General features: G+C 50.1%; 1 protein-coding gene across 1 annotated transcript in view; it reads left to right on the forward strand.

The window, feature by feature from the left end:
- SLIT3 (slit guidance ligand 3) overlaps nucleotides 1-17,016 on the forward strand; it is a 596,997-nt gene that overhangs the window by 504,954 nt on the left and 75,027 nt on the right. The window contains exons 13-16 of the mRNA XM_045502118.1: nucleotides 995-1,138; nucleotides 2,292-2,455; nucleotides 12,371-12,521; nucleotides 13,490-13,564. Of these exons, the coding sequence (XP_045358074.1) occupies nucleotides 995-1,138; nucleotides 2,292-2,455; nucleotides 12,371-12,521; nucleotides 13,490-13,564 (534 nt within the window). The remainder of the gene's footprint in view (nucleotides 1-994; nucleotides 1,139-2,291; nucleotides 2,456-12,370; nucleotides 12,522-13,489; nucleotides 13,565-17,016) is intronic.

Consider the following 17,016-nt stretch of genomic DNA (forward strand, 5'->3'; position numbering starts at 1 on the left):
AGGGAATGAAAGTGATGTCATCTGTGACATCAGGGCTTACAGTCATCATAGGTGGGAGGCCAGTGGTAAACAAGGACAAACACCCTGTGATCACAAATGGAGAGAAGTACTACGAAGAAAATAAACTGGAGCTAGGAGAGACAGTCATGGGGGGCTGGGGGTCTTGCTGTAGGTGAGGGGATCAGGGCAGGCCTTTCTAAGGAGGTGACATTTAAGCTGATATGTGGGGGAGGAGAAGGAACCACCTTATGAAAGGTGGTAAAGAACGTGTTCAAAGGACCTGGGCCAAAATGCTTATGGGGGCATTTGAGGAACGAAGTGTAGTGAGCAGGGATGCATGGAGGAGGGGAAAGGGGTAGAGCTTGGGTCACACGGGGCTCCATCCATGTTGCGTGTGTGGGAGCACGTGCGTGTGTGTCAGAGAGAGAGAATGTGTATGTGCACACACCCATGCTTGTCCGTGGATGTATCTTTTCCCGGGAGGATTGGATGACCTATAACTTCCATCACATTTCCAGTGGGATCAGTGATTTCACAGAACTCTAAGAAGACTTCTGAATCAGAATTGCCCTTCGTCAGTCAACTAAAGCTTTGAAACAGTTGTGCCAAATGAATTTTTTTTCCCCCATTCCTGGAAGCTCCGTGTTCTAAAGCAGAAAGTCAAGCATGTGTGCTGCCATTTCCAGGCTTCCTCTGAGGGCCTGGGTACCAGGGAAAGCTGCGGGGAATTTCAGTATGTGGCCCAGTATCCTCGGTAGCTGGTGTACAAGTGCCTGGACATGTTTGGAGTTTTGGTGGCCGCGGGAATGCAAGAACCCCCCTGCCCCCCCCCCACACACACACACACACACTAGCGGCAGGGGCCCATGGCTCTCAGCAGAGCATTAGGCTGTCTCTGGAGGAGAGCTCTGAAGCCTGTCTCCTGCATGTGCAGCCCTTGCTCCGTGGGTGACTCCCAGGATCAGTGAGTCACTGGCCTCTCTTATGCTTGCAGCCTCCTCAATGCCAACAAGATCAACTGCCTGCGAGTGAACACGTTTCAGGACCTGCAGAACCTCAATCTGCTCTCCCTGTATGACAACAAGCTGCAGACCATCAGCAAGGGACTCTTTGCCCCTCTGCAGGCCATCCAGACCCTGTGAGTATGCCCCCTCAAATGCCAGCACACGCGCAGGCAGCCAGTGACCCCAAACACCCAGGCACAGACAGCCCCCAAAACGAAGGCTAGGTGAGCATGTCCCAGAGTGTGTCTGGAGGCTGTGGTGAGAATGGCCGTAAGCTTACCTGTACTGAGCACCCACCCGGTGCTCGACACTTGGCTGAGCACTTTCCCCGTGTTCAAACCTTTAGATCTCACAGCAACCCTGTGAGGTAGGTGTTGTGAGGATCCCTCATTTCTAGGTGAGCAAACCAATGGGCAGAGAGGTTAAGTAACTTACTCAAAGTTGCACAGCTAGTAAGAAACAGGATTCGAACAGGCTCCCCTGCTCGCTTAACCACTGTACTCTGAGCAGGCCCCATCTCTGCTAATAGCCCAACCCTCCCCACCAACACCCCGCACCACCCCGCAAAATCAAGCCTCTGCTACAGGCACTCGGAATTTTTCACCTTCCCTTCAGGAAGCACTTCCTCACTGCAGAGGATCATAAATAACTCCGTTAGATAAATAACACCTGAGGACAGATCTCAGCCCATCCCAGGCCTGACCATGAACCTGGGGCTTCTGGATGCCTTCTAAGTCACCTGGCACTTACTTCCCCTAGCCAGAGACAGGCGCCGATAAAGAGCTAGGAACAGCTGCTGCGTGTTGAACACCAACCATGCGCTGAGTGCTACGCTGGCCCTGTGGAGTTTTCTTATAAGCCGGAGAGAGCCGGACCCACAGTGCTGCCCTGGTGATGATGAGGGTAACAGCAATACCCACTGCTGTGTGTGGAACACCCACCATGTGCCAGTCACCCTGCCAGCTGCTTTATGTGCCTGGCGTTGCTGAGCTTAGAGAAATAAAATCCAGGCTGCTGTAAGCACAAACCCTGAGCCTGTGACTTTGCCCATCACCGCTGGTGTGGGTCAGAATCGAGGTGAGTGGTGGGTCCTGCCCCAGGTCAGGAGAGCAAGGAGATGGCACCAGCTGATGCCAGCCGCACCTGTGACCCTCTGTGGCACATAGCAGGCCTCAGGCCCCACCCGCTCTGCGTTCTGCCCGATGAGGAGGGGCCAAGCGCCAGGCACGGTGGCGGTGGAGAGTGGCACCGCGGGTCACTCCTGATCAATTCTCATCCCTCTCGCAGCCACTTAGCCCAAAACCCATTTGTGTGCGACTGCCACTTGAAGTGGCTGGCCGATTACCTGCAGGACAACCCCATCGAGACGAGCGGGGCCCGCTGCAGCAGCCCGCGCCGGCTGGCCAACAAACGCATCAGCCAGATCAAGAGCAAGAAGTTCCGCTGCTCAGGTAATCAGGTTACGGGGCTGGGCCCCACCTTCCGACTCAGTGCTGCAGCCCCGGAGAGGCCAGTAATCCAATCTGGAGGACAGCGAGCGCTGTAATGGCTCCTAGGGAGCATCTTTGCAAATTAAATTGGGGAAATTCAGTTAGTCCTGCAGAAAACCAATTACCTTATGGATTTAAAATAAAACACACACACACACAATAAAAGCATGGGGTGGGGCGGGGGGTGGTGCACAATTTCAGGAGAGACAGAACCCAGGTGGCAGCCTATCTCCAGGGTCAGGTGGAAGCTAGGGGAGGGGCAGCCTTCACACACGTGCCTTTTAGAGGCTGCGATTTATTTTCTTTGAGTCTCCAAAGCGTGCTCCCCAAGTGGCAGATAGGGAAAGAAATGGGTCCCAGGCCAGGCTGCAAGCAGCATGTAATGTTGGGAGGCTCCCATCCCCTCTAAGACCACCTTTGGTACAGCCCTCAGACCACAGTTTGTTACAGATTTCACAGACATTAGCTCGCTGTCTCCTCCACCCTAGACTGGTATAGTCTGTTCATGGAGAAAACAGCAAAGAGTTGTGCTGTCTAGGAAAGCAAAGCCTCACTTTCCAGTTTCCAAGCTCGTTCTGGAATCCTTCCTCCCTACTGCACCCAGGAAAGACACTGGGGGTGAATGCCAGAGGGGTTCTCAGGTCATCTTGAAAAGAGAAGTAGCTGTCCTTGACCTGATAGCTAGATAAACAGGCAGTTAAAAATGGCGAGCATTTGTGCCATTTGCTACTGGAAAAAAATCACCACACTGCCTTGTGCTCCCAATGGTGAGAGATTGATAGTATAATGTGCTGAGATGGGTTGGTGCCAGCCGTCACAATCTGTGTGTCAGCAAGAGCCCTTCTTCTCCCCTGCCCAAGAGCATCTTATGTAAGCGACTTCTCCCAGGGAGAATGACAGCATGGTCACTGGTCGCTGGGAGAAGACCAGCAGACAGACTTCTGCTCCTTTCATGTTGTTCTTGGCCTCTAAGTCAAATCCTTTAGTCCACGTCTCCAGAGTGATAAACTTTAGCTATTTTATCTTCTTCAATAGAACCTAATACCTCGAGAGGGCTTGGAGATACCACAGGGACTTTGTGGCAAAATGAGGCGTTGGTCCCAATTTGTCTGCCTCAGAATAACAATGTCAGTTTCTTACTTGTGATGAACTCTGTGCTGAGTGCATCTAGTTTGACTTGGTTCTTCCACTAGTCCTGTGAGATCACCTGGAGGAGTCCTCATTCTGCAGCTGAGGGAGCCAGGGACTCAGAGGTAAAGGGCACCCCATGGTCACAGCAAGCAAACAGTGGAGGCAACCCCCAGGTCTGGCTCACTCCTCGACACCACGCAGCATGTAGGAGAGAAGGAGCATTGGGAAAACAGTCCAACCGCTTGGATGACTCTCTTCCTAGTCTATGGTCCTACCCCCACTCCCCAAAACTCTTTCCTTAAGTTCCTTCTTGGGCCAGCAGCATCTCTGGGAGGGAAACCCTCTCCCAGCCCTGGAGTGTCACCTGAGGCACAACCATCCTTCCTCAGGGCCTTTCTCATAATGCACACCTCTTTTTCCCTCTGTCCCCTCTGTTCCTATCCAAGTCTGGGAGTGGGGGGAGCTGACTTACTTAGCTGTAACAAGCAGTTGTGCCCCAGAAGAGGGGGCGATAAGAAGCAGGGGAAGGCAGAGTGCCATCTCCCAGCCCCAACCCCTCAGGCTCACAGGGGATCTGTCAGGATCTCAAGGATTCGTGTTGATGCCAAGACCATGGGGCCACACAAAACAGGAGGGGGATCGGCCTAGGGTCTGAGGATGGCATCTCCCAGAGACAAAATCTTGGCAGGTGCCTAGGAATGACTGTGGGCTGGGACTAGGGGTGGCAGGATGAGGGTACAGATGGAATGAAGTAGGAGAAAGAAAATAGCAAGCTGACCTAGGGGACAGTAACACATAGTTGTCTTGCTGTGCCACTACCTGCCTACCTTTGCATGGGAGAGATCCTGGCTGCTTTTCCTACAGAGGGCAGGAGTGCTTGGAAATTTTAAAAAGAAACAGAAGCACAGGGTTCTTGGATTGACCCTGTCTAAAAGATTTTTTTTTTTTTAAATCAATACTAAGCAGATTATTCCTGTAAAGGTAGGGAACGTCAGAGCTGATGCCTGACAGATAGCATTCTATGTACTATTATTTCATGTAGCTGCAGAGAAGAGAGGTAGAGAGACCTACTGGTGAGTATCAAAGGCCTTGTATTTGACAGACACTGGGGTCCAGGCCCGCCTTGGCTTTAGGGGATACAGAAGCCATAGGTCTAAAGCTTTGTGTTTCCAGGAAGCTCCAGAAGGAGGGTCAGGTGATGCATACTGGAGTTGACAGATAATAACTCTGCATTTTACTTTCCCCTAAAAGCACCCCCATTGCAAAGACAGCTGATGTAATTAGAAGCCAATTTGAGGGCTGCTCCTGCAATGCATAAAGCCCCTCCTTAGGCAGGGCGTCTGGTTCCCAGCTGCCCTGTGTCTGCCTCTATCAGCTGCATCCGCCGCCCTGGGCAGCAGTATCTGGTTAGAGGTGAATGCTGCCAGCTGGGGTAATCTGACCATCAGATTAAGTCCCCCTGAAAAGCCGCCGTCTGGCTGCCTGGGACCCCAAGCCCATCCTCGGGGGAGCACTTGGCAGTTGGAAGATATCTTCCATCACACCTCTTTCCTTTGTGTGTAGCGATCTGTTGGCAAGAAGAAATTCACAGTGAAAAGTACAGAGGGTGATGACACAATATGAGAAAAGATGGCCAATAGCAAGATACTGCTCAGGGCATCGCAGAGTCTTAAAGAACTCAGAATTCACACAGTCCCTGCTAGAAATGAAGAAATTGAGGCCTACACAGCAGGAAAGTATTGTCTGAGGTTATAGAGTAGGATTTTCAAGATGAGATCTGAAACCCAGGACATTCAATGTGCTGCGAAGATTTTCTCTCTTGTCCCTCCTTTTTGTTGTTGTTGTTGAGGGAAATCAAAGAGAAGGGTTAAAGGCTTGGGGGCAGGGGCACGAAAGGGATGGATTTTTCCTGCTCTGGTACCAAGGCCCTGATCCAACTTGAATGTGAAATCCCAACAACCAGGGTGTTACAGAGCCCTGCATGTCCAGACATCAGAGCAGAGTTGAGACTAGAGTACAACGGCCACTCTAGCTGGTCAGATGGGAGGGCTTTGAAAGAGGTCAGACCTGGGGCTGTGGAGTGACCTTGACTCACTGGTCAACCATTGCAGATAACCTATGCACTGTCAAGATGCTGTGACCATCTCGCCCCAAAAACACATTGTAGGGGAACAGTGACTCCGTTCCTCCTGTCAGAGGCCAAGAGCAGGGAGGATCCCAGTCACCTGGCCCTGACTTCTGGTCTGTTCAAGAAGTACATATCTCCTCCCAGTGGCTTGGGAGGAAGTTCATAAAAACTGTCGCTGATCTGTTGCAGATAGGGACATGGAGACTGGACGCCCTCACCTGGGCCCATGGCACCCAGAAAGTTTGGTTGTTGGTCCCTCCACCCACTGCCATGATTCACAACCATGGAGGAAATCTGCAATCAGGAAGGACCCTAGAATCTGGTGTCTTCCCCCTTTCCTTCCTTCTCTTAGTCTGAAAGAGACTACTCATCGTGATGGGAACTGGTCACTGTTCTCAGACAGTTGTGACTGTAGGTTTCCCAGTCCCAAACGCAGGGCCCCATTGGCTTTCCCATCTTTTTCCTTGGCTAGGGATGTGTATTTTCTTTTGATACCGTACCCCCCCCCCGCCTTCTCCGTTACATGTTGAGTCATCTGGAATGAATGTCTGTCAGCCAGAGGGTTTCTGGGGGTCCTTGAAGGATACTGAGGAGATGTCTGAGGTATGGAATATGAAAGGGGCTTTTCCTAAAGAAGAGCATTGCAGCTTCGTTAGGCCACTGGGAGTTGTGGCTTGTCTCTTCATGCAAGGGGCTGGGGGAACAGACGGTTATGGATCCACTGTGCTGTGGGGATGGGCCCCAGGATGCAGAGTGTGCAGAAGCTGCTTCTGCTAAGTGTGATGTCTTGGCAGATCAGTGGTACGATCGAGCGGGATTTAGAGGTTCTGTTCAGGCCCATGATATGACCGGAGACATCTGTGGTCATAACCCACCGTGCCCTGATTCTCCTGAGCAGGCGTGTCCAGTAGTCTCCCGCCCGATCTCCTCCCTTTCCCCTGTGACTGCCCCAGGGCGGGGTCCAAGGGCGGTGGGACTCCTGTCTTCAGAAGTGTTCCTGTGGAACCCTGCTCCTGGTACTAATCACGCTCCGTGGGGGCCTGCTCCGGCTTCCGCTTCTCCACGCTGCTTCCTCTGAGCGCTCCTGTCCTCTCTCTGACGCTGCTTCCTGACCTTGATTCTGACCAGTCGCCGCGGGGCTTTCCTTTGTGCTTGATCTAACCATGTGGTGGAATGATGGAAACGGAACATGGTTCTGTCAAGCACCGCGGAAAGCTCCGCGCTCTCCTGCAGCATGGCCCGCCGCCACCGCCACCACCGCTGGACATCTTCTCTGCTCTGGAGCACCGCAGCCCGCCATCTGCCAGACCCACCTCTCCTGGTCTAGCCTCACGGAGGGCGGGGGGCGGGAGCCTCGGAGGATCCGCAGAGACCTCCACCTCCAGGTAGCGGTTACGGGCTGAAATGGGTTTGGAGGAGCACACTGGGGACAAGCTAAGATCTAGAACCACATCTCCTACCCCAGATGGAGGCATCACCCCCTCCCCCAGGCTACTCTGGATGCCGGCCAAGGGGTAAAGTAGCTAGGCTGAAGCTCAGAAACCACTGTTTTTCTTCTGTTCAAAGAGAACAGGTACGCCCAAGGCCTGTGCCCCATCATTTCATGGAAAAGTCCCAGTGCAAGGTCATCTTCCCAAGTGGTAGCTAACCCAAAGGTCATACTGCTTTGTGACCTACTCCCCCTCCTCTATCTTGGCCAGAAGCATCGGGGATAAATGTGAGCATGAGAATTAGTGAGAGTGGCATGAGTCTGAGACTTTTGATGTAACTCACACCTCCTCCTGGACCCAACCCCCACTCCTCATGAGTACATTGGCCCTGGCCCCCATGTAGCCTAAAGTCCAGGCTGTTGCCTTGACCTTCCGGGAACAGTTAACATGTGGCCCAAGAGCTGGGCTCCTCACATGGAGCTAGTCCAGTGCCACACAAGGGCTGTGCAGAGATCTGCTATCTCTGATAATCAAGAGAGGGATCTTGGCAACCCCCGTTCTGTTTGTTTCTTAGTAAATCCTAGGCTCAGTGTAACTAGAAGATTGTGGTTTTGGTTCATGCCATGAAGTCTGTGTCCCACCCCAAATGAGAGAAAGCCATGCTGGGAACCAAATCCTGGCATAGGCCTGGAAGCCAGCTCTGGCCTCTCATGGTAACATGTGACTTGACTGTCTCCTCTCCCTTAGGTCACCCCTCAGAGCCAGGGCCCAGCCGTTGCTGAGTAACAGAGTCCTGTTGGCCTTTCTGGATGCTTTTACCATTTACTGAGTGCTTACTCTAGGTCAGGTGCTGAACTATTTCGATCATTACCTTGTTTTAATTTTTACAACAACCTTATAAGTCCCATTTCACAGATGAGGATATCAAGTCAGAAAGGTTAACTAACTTGCCCAGGCTCAGATGGCTGCTCTTTCCAGCTATAATACTCACCCTTCCTAGCTACGGACAGTCTCATCGCCTTGAATTAGAAAATGAAAAAGAATGATAAGATTGAATTGAATAGATAGGGAGTTGAAAAACATTTTAACACTCCTCCTCAAGCTTGCTTCTGTTAATGGAAAAAAAGTTGAGTAAGCACGTGAGCAAGCAGTGCTGTTTGAATGGCTCCTTCCTCCAGCACGGATATACCAAGATCCATTTGGTACACAACAAATCCCTGATCCTGGAGCAGTCCCCTATCCTGAACAGGGGGCATTCTGAGTGCCTTGGCACTGCCCCCACCATGACAGGGGCCAGGCCTCTGGTCCACAATGGCACCTTCACGGGCACCTCCCTGGTTCTGCAGCAGCAGGCTTGTGACCAGGCAGTGCCCAGCTGCAGGCCATGGGCATTTCCCTCTGGTTTCAGGCAGATGGCTGCATTCATAATAGACTGTGATGGGGATAGCTTACGAGGACAGCTGTCTGCCCAACTGATCACCAAACTCCTGGTAAAACAGTTGACATTTTCTAGTCACTGGTATCTAGTCCCCCAGCCTTTGCCCATGAGTGGATAACTGTGTGCCTGGCAATGTTCTCTTGATTCCATTCCTTACTTACGACCCTTTGCTTGTCCACGTGGCTCTCTCTTCAAGCTGACGATCTCCCCCCCAATTCCTCTTTCTGCTCCTTTCCTCCTTTCATCCCACCCACGTTAGGGACATTGGAGGTAGAAGAGGAGAGCTCTGGACACACATGCATTGGTAGGGCCATGGTCATCAGATAACAGTGAATCTGTGACTTTCATTCGACAAACTGGTTGCCCAAAGAATGACACAAATCCAGACCGCTAAGGACAGCAGCCATCCTGGGCCCAGCACTGGCCTCTGCAGCCAAGCCCATCCACAGAGTGGGAGCTGTGGCTCCCTACCTGCCCCAATCCCATGACCATCCAGATGTTAAATACATGCTCTCCTGGGAAGTGGCCACAGGGCAGGGATTCGTAATAAAATCGCCTTGCTATGGATTTCCACCCCCTGGTCTATTAAAGCTCTCTGTGATCATGTACCAAGTGTCGTTGTTCTGAGCTGCCCGCGTAGAGGGAGGAGGGCTACAGGGGCAGGAACAGGCAAAATGCCAGATGACATCAGCTCTCCCATGACCCATTTCAGCCGGGGTTTTGTTTTATGGTCCTTCTTCAAGTCCTCCGAGATCTCTGCTGTCTGAACTCTCCCCAAAGAGAAGAAGCAGCGGCCTCTTCAGTTACTCCCCTCCTCCTAAGTATTTCTGGCAGTGACAAATATGCATTGAGATTGAAATTGACTTTTAAAGCTCTGGAAAAGTTAAAAATACTTTTGGGTAGTTATGAGCATTAGGCATAACAAATGGCTCCGAGAAACCCAGGGTAGTTTCGGTAATGAAATATGAAGTGATGGGGGTGGCATTTCGGGCTGCCTCTGACTGGGGAAGGAACTCTTTGGGTTACGTGCATACGCCGTTATTAACATTTCTGGCTGCCACTCAAATAAAATATCACACTCCGACCCCCTCATTACTACAAACCAGGGCAATAACAAAAATAGCAGGGGGGGATGCTGGAAAGAACATATTAGTCCATTGAATCTAATTGCAAAATCATTTCATTAAAATGGGTCAGCGGTTCCATCGCAGAGGTCCACCAGTTATAATCTAACTATACTACAGAGAGCGATTCCTGCTAACTACAGACGCTCTCACCTTGATTAAAACGAAAACGCATTTAATCGGCGGCAGTCCCCGGCCACAGCCCAGCCAGGGTACATCTTCAAGCTCATCGTGTTGAAGAGCAGCACACTGTGCTCCCTCCTGTCTTTCAGAGGCATTTGATCAGTGCCCAGGGTTCCTCCACTTTGCAGGGATTCCATTGTAGACACCTTCTGAAAGAAAAATATATGCATATGTCCAAAATGCCCCTTCACGCCGTCACCGTGTAGAACCACTGGCAGGGAGCAAGAGAAGATTGTCATTTAGCAGGGTTTGCGAGATGAAATTCATCCAGGACACAGCATGCTGATGTGTCTGGAGGAAGATGGCCCAGGTCAGAGTTATTCAGTGGGAGGGATGCTGGCAAGCCAAGGGCAAGAGATTTGCATAATGCATTGGATTAGGAAGCAGCCCAAATAACTGTGGGGATACGTGCTCAGATTGTGCTCACACAAGCCTGGGAGTAGAAGGGTGGGATGAAGGAGGGGGACAAGGAGGGAGCAGAGGGAAAGGTCCAGGCCTCTGATCCTCTGTCTTAAGTAGAAGACACTTCAGAATCAGAGACTTCATTCCCAGTCAGGAATTGGCATAGGTTGATAAGGTGAGGGGGAAGAAACCAAGAGCATGGAAGATGTCTGCTTCCTGCCTCCCATAGCCCTCTGCAGGAAAATGCCAGTCAATCTACCTCTGCCAAGTTGGACTCTATGATCAGTTCTAGAAGGACTGGAATAAAGGTTTTGTCAAAATGCATATCTGCAGGAAAGCATAGTATTAATCACACAAGTCTTGGCTTCAGCCTGGCTGGGTTCATCCCTCTGTCATATATCAATTGACCTGAGAGCCTCAGTTTTCTCTTCTATAAAATGGAGTCACAATGATCTCGAGAGTGTTGCAGGGATCAAATGGACTCACCCATTTGAAGTTTGATGAATAGTGCCTCATTCATGGTCTGTGCTCCATAAATGTCAGATATTATCACTAGCTACACTGATATTTTAATGGCCTCTGATATGCCAAATATTCCACTAAGTTCTTGAAAACAATAGTAGTAGAATCATAAATATTTATACGATTCTTTACCCTTCCCCAGAGACTCTTCACTGCCTCGCTCTTCCTTGCATTTTCACGACCACCCCTGTGAGATAGGGGCAAGTACTAGATTCCCATTTTACATGTGGACAGACTGAGGCTAGTGAGTGCCAGAGCCTGGACAAACCCACTACTGCTGAAACGTCTGAGCTGCTAGTGCCCCACGTTGCCCCTAATGCAGATAAGATCACCAAGGTCTGTCTCAACCAGTTAAGCGCTTCAGTGATGTCCATGTTCTCTGAAACACTTTCAGAAATACTTACAGGACAACTGATGTGCTATTACACCTCGGGCAAACATGGACCAAGCCCATGTTTTGTACCTAGCATGGTGCTAATGAAACGTTGGCCCCTGCCAACTAGCTGGTGGCTGGTAGGAGAGCCAGGGTTTCCCCAGTCACCTCCGCTGTGATTGCTGGTCTCACGAGGTTTGCCCAGGTACCAAGCAAGGGATTCTTTCCAATCAATAAAGCAGTACCCCTGGACATCTTGTGAGACATCACTTATTGATACTGTTGCCATTACTGTGTGACCTCAGGAGAAAGTCAATGTCAAAAAAATAAATCTTAGTTCCAGCTAAGAACTGGCCTTTCACTGTGGTTGAACAGAGCTTATTCTCAAAAGATCGGGCAAATCATTCAGACCCTCACAAGAGCTGTGCTTGTCTTGACAGTTTTTAAGTGTTAATTTTATTACTACTGTGTTTTTAAAGAGGATCATCAGGCAACTCTGAGCCAAATTCCCGAGCGTTAGGGCAGTGGGCTTCAAATCCCCAGGTCCCCAACCCTCGTTATTGTCTTCAATGCTGAAATCTAATGTCAACAGTCATTGACCACCATATGCTGGGCCTCCTTTATTGTTTCCTTACTTGCTTGAAGATAGAAACTGAGTGTGAACCCCCCTCCCTTACCTCATCCTCGCCCTGACAGCCCTCATCAAAACCCCATCAGAATCTCTTCATTTGGACTTTTCATGGACATTTAGACAGTCCACAGATGATGGGCATCATGGACTAAGTACTCTCCACCCCAAATTATAGGACAAATTCTGCACACATGCACCTAAGAGCATTTCTCTGAGGAGAACATAAGTTTGCATCAGTTTCTCAAAAAGGTCCGTGACCCACCAAAGCTTAAGAGCCCACAGAGCTTGAGCCTGGTTTCCCAGAGGACTGAAATCATGAATGACAAAGACCAAATGGAAAGTGGGGATCTGGGGTAGAGAGGGCACCAGCAAGGTGGCCACGCATGAAGGCAATGCTGTCACTGGGCCCTCCCCACCACCACCACCCCACGTGCCTCCCCATCCCCCTGCCAACAACCTCAGCTGGGCCGGGAGCCCCGGTGGTCCTGACGCCCCCCTCTTTGGCCCCGCCTAGGCTCAGAGGATTACCGCAGCAGGTTCAGCAGCGAGTGCTTCATGGACCTCGTGTGCCCCGAGAAGTGCCGCTGTGAGGGCACCATTGTGGACTGCTCCAACCAGAAGCTGGCCCGCATCCCAAGCCACCTCCCTGAATACGTCACTGATCTGTAAGTACTACCTGGGCTGGAACTCCCTACATGTCCCCACACCCAATCACCCTGAGCCAGCCCAAGCAGAGTCCTCTGGAGGCAGCCCCCTCCCGGCTCAGTCACATGGGCACTCCGTGGCTGTCCTCTGCATCCTTGGCACAGGATAGACACCTAGGCATCCCCTCCCTGCTCCCCAGGAATAGCTTCCTCAAACATAAAGACAGTCCATTTGTTATACAAATATTTTCTGAACACCCTCTGTGAGCCAGGCACTGTGCTAGGCCCATCAGCGTCCATAATGAACAAAGCAGATGGTCCCCCCAGGCCCTTACTAAGCTTACAATATAATAGAAAGATGGCTATAAGTAATTGTCAAAAGCAAGAAAACACTAAAATGATTAGATCTATCTGAGCCTCCAATTATCCATGCTAATAAAAGGATGTGTTGGTTGGTCCACAAATGGAAGAGCTAAAAAGCTACAGCATGGTCGGGGTGAGGGCACAGCATGTATGGAACCAACATACCTGAGTCTGAGTCCGGTCTTCTCCGAGTTTCCTCACATCAAGCATGTTGCTTCTCAGGTCTGAGCGTCCGATTCTTAGCTATAAAATGGAAGTGATGGTGCCTACCTCCTAGGGGGGTTAAGAGGATCAAGTAAGAGAATGCAAAGCACAGAATTCATATTGAACCATGCATGGCACGGGCAAACCCAGTATAAATGATGGTGGTCTTCATTATTAGTGTTCTTAGTGTGAGGGTTCTCTTTGACTTTACACATCCCAGGGGCACACAGTGAGGCAGCGCCTTTTGGCCCATCCTTCTCTCTGACTTTTCCCCAGCTCCGCTGACCTCAGCTGAGTGTGAGGTCCTGGTGGCAATTCAGCTCAAGCCATGGGGGAGCTGTGGGAGGGTCCCATGGAGGGCAGCAAAGGAGGCGCCCCATCCTCAGCTACCCCACTACCTTGTTTGCTTATTTCCCATGCAGGCGACTGAACGACAATGACATATCTGTCCTAGAGGCCACTGGGATCTTCAAGAAGTTGCCCAACCTGCGGAAAATGTAAGTCAGCCTCGTGAACTTAGCAGCAGCCTCCAGGCCCTGGCCAGGGTCTGTCCTGCAGACTAGAGCCGTGTGTCAAGGCATTGGTGGCCCCCTCACCTCTGCTCCAGCCCTTCTCAGCCTCCTCCTGACCCCACACTGGGCGTGTAGAAGTAGGACAGGAACGCACAGCCATACAGAGACAGACCAAAATGAAACTTCACTGTTTTTACATTGTCAGTTATTCTGCAGATCATGCATTTTACAGCATCCCTAAGTCTCCAGGTCCCTTCTGTTCATCCTGATCCCCCACACCCAACACCTACCCCAAGGAGTGTTAAGAGGGACTCAGGTAAGGTCCAGCAATGGAACTCAGAGGTCTAGGGTGCACATCACTTCGTACTTTTTACAAGGTGACAGGTGAAAGGTCTGTTTCTAGATGGCCTCTAGAGGCTTCTGCATCAGACCTTGGAGCAGAAACGCCAGATGTCTTGTATGCCGAGCTGCAGTCTCGGTGTCCCCGGGCCTGATTAGAGCCTGACATCAGGCAAAGGGTCCACGTGCTTACGCTGGCTTCTCCAATGCCATGGCTGCCTGTCCTCATAACCCTCTCCCTGCCTAGGAGTTTGGGCCAGACAAGAATAATGTGGCTGAGCTAAGGGAGTATTTGTCCCGGGCCAGGGGCCACATTCCCTGCCTCATGCACATCATCTCATGAAGTCCTTATATACCTGCCTGCTGCTGCTTCACACTCCTCTTTGTGTGGCTGAGGAGGCTGGCAGGGCTCAAAGAGGTTTTATGACTTGTCTGAGACCACACAGCCAATAAATGTCAGAGTTGGCACTCATACGTGGGTTCATCTGTCATCGCACTAGTGTGCAGGTGGGCTCACTTCCCTTTATCCTCCCTTCCCACGTGCCCTAGCAGAGGAACCAGCACACATGGGGACTCTCTACCATCTAACTCCCTTCTCCTTGGCCCCTCTCCCTACTCTCACCCCAGAGTCCACATCTCCTGGCCCCAGAGTTGGGTTTGCCTGTGGAACAAAGGAAATACAATTAAGCCTCATTACTCACAAATCCCATATTTGCTAATTGGCTTACTCACTGAAACTTATTTGTAATCTCAAAATCAATACAGTGCTTTCATACTCATTTGTAGACATGGACGGAACAGCAAAAAACTTTGAGCCCCCTACACGCATGTTCTCAGCTGAAATCAAAAATGGCCACGCATGCTCTGATTTCTTGTTGCAGCTCTCGGACTGTAAATAGGTGTCCTTTTCACAGTATATTTGGTGCCACATCCTTTCACATGTTTATGCTTTTTGTCAGTGATTTTGCTATTTAAAGGGCCCTAGTTTTAGATCTTTGCATAGTGCTGAAGGGCTATCTAGCCTTCCTAAGCACAAGAAGGCTGTGATGTGCCTTATGGAGAAAATGCGTGTTACATAGCTTTGTTCAGACATGAGTTATAGGGCTGTAGGCTGTGAGTACAAAGTAAATAAATCAACAGTGTATATTAAAATAAGGTGTCTTTAAGCAGAAACACATATCAAACAATGTTATGTATTGATCAGCTGATGAAAATGTTGTGACCAGAGACTCACAGGAACCTAACCCTGTATTTCCCCTAGGAGCAATGGTTCAGCATTCCCTAATTCATTTTTCCCCGGTGACTTTATAGAATATAGCCACCATGAATAATGGGAACTGACTATAACCCTTAATTTTTGTCTTGTTCTTCAGTCTTCCCTCCCATCAGTCCCCTGCAGGCAAAGAGGAGAAAGACCTTCCCCTGCCCCGTGCAGTACCCTCCTCCTTCCCTCCCTGCCCACGGCCACCACCTTGCCCATGGCCTGGCAACTGCTCTGTAACTGGGAGCAGTAGCACTCTGAAGGGACAGATGAGAGAGGGACACATGTGGGTCCTGGTGAGGATTGTGGCTGCCTGTGTGTCAAGCTTCAGAGGCCAAGCATAGACATCACCCATCACCTGCAAGGAAATGCCCTTTTGAATTCAAACTTGAGAAAGGTGTGCTTTTTTAAACCTCAAAACAGAAACTTCCATGTATATGGAGATAAGGCAGGTATTAAAATGAGTAAGGCTAGCCAAGTACATATCTGCACAGTAAACAGGATCAAGTAGTATTTGCTTCCATAAAGAAATATTACGCCCACACACACCATGTTCAGTGGAGCTCATGCACTTTGAGTCGATCTTTCATCTTCCCATTTGTAACAGGGATGGGAGAACAGAGAACCATTTCTGTGCACCAAGAAAACAATAGCACAAACACAATGATAAGTGGCAACCAACTCCCAGCATCCACATCCAAGCAACAAGAGAGTAGTGGGGACTGTGACAAAACACAGACCCAGTTCTCGCCCAAGGAGGCACTGGTTGCTTGGCTTGTCCCAGTATTTGCCTTGCTGGAATGAAGGTCAGGGTTGCCAGATAATCCCTTCAGCAGCCAGAAATCCATGTGTGGGGAAAGAACAGACCTGTGTTTCTTCCGAGTTCAGCTCTGTCCCTCTCCTGCTGTGTGACCCTAGGAGTGTCCTTAGCCTTGCTGAGCCTTAGTTATATTATTTACATAATAGACATAAATCCGCCTTCCTTGTAAGTTATGATGAGGATCAGAAATAAGTATGGGAGCGCCTGGGTGGCTCAGTCGGCTAAGGGGCCATCTCTTGATTTCAGCTCAAGTCATGATCCCAGGGTTCATGAGATTGAACCCCATGCTCAGTGAGAGCTGAGAATACCTGCTTGGTATTCTCTCCCCCTTTGCCCCTCCCCCACTCATATTCACTCTCTCTAAAAATAGATAAACATTTTTTAAAAAATAAATAGGGGTGCCTGGGTGGCTCAGTCAGTTAAGCATCTGACTCTTGTTTTTGGCCCAGGTCATGATCTCGGGGGTTTGTGGGTTTGGGCCCTGCTGTCAGCACAGAGCCTATTTAGGATTCTATCTCTCCCTCTGTCTGCTTCTCCCCCACTCATACTGTCTTTGTCTCTCTCAAATAAATACAATAAATAAAATAAAATAAATAAAACAGGAGTTGCAAATTCAAATACTTTCAGGACCCAGGAAGTAGCACAAATGTGGAAAGGAGCTGGGTACAGGGCAGTGTTAATAATAACAATAATAATAGCTAGCCATTAATGGTTACTAAACACTGTACTCTGCCCCAGACTGTTCTGATACTAATCCATTTAACTCCCACCAAGAGAACCAAAAAAGCTTTGAGATTGTTTCCTTTTACAAATAAGGAAGCTGAAACATAGAAAGCACCTTATCCAAGGTTAAAACTCAAGCAGCAAGGGCATCTGGGTGGCTCAGTCAGTTGAGCATCCAACACTTGATTTCACTCGGGTCATGATCTCATGGTTCATGAGATCAAGCCTGTGAGATTGAGCCCTGTGTGTGGTTCTGTGCTGACAGTGCAGATCCAGCCTGGGATTCTATCTCCC

This window comes from Leopardus geoffroyi, chromosome A1, assembly GCF_018350155.1.
Source record: "Leopardus geoffroyi isolate Oge1 chromosome A1, O.geoffroyi_Oge1_pat1.0, whole genome shotgun sequence".
Taxonomy (NCBI): domain Eukaryota; kingdom Metazoa; phylum Chordata; class Mammalia; order Carnivora; family Felidae; genus Leopardus; species Leopardus geoffroyi.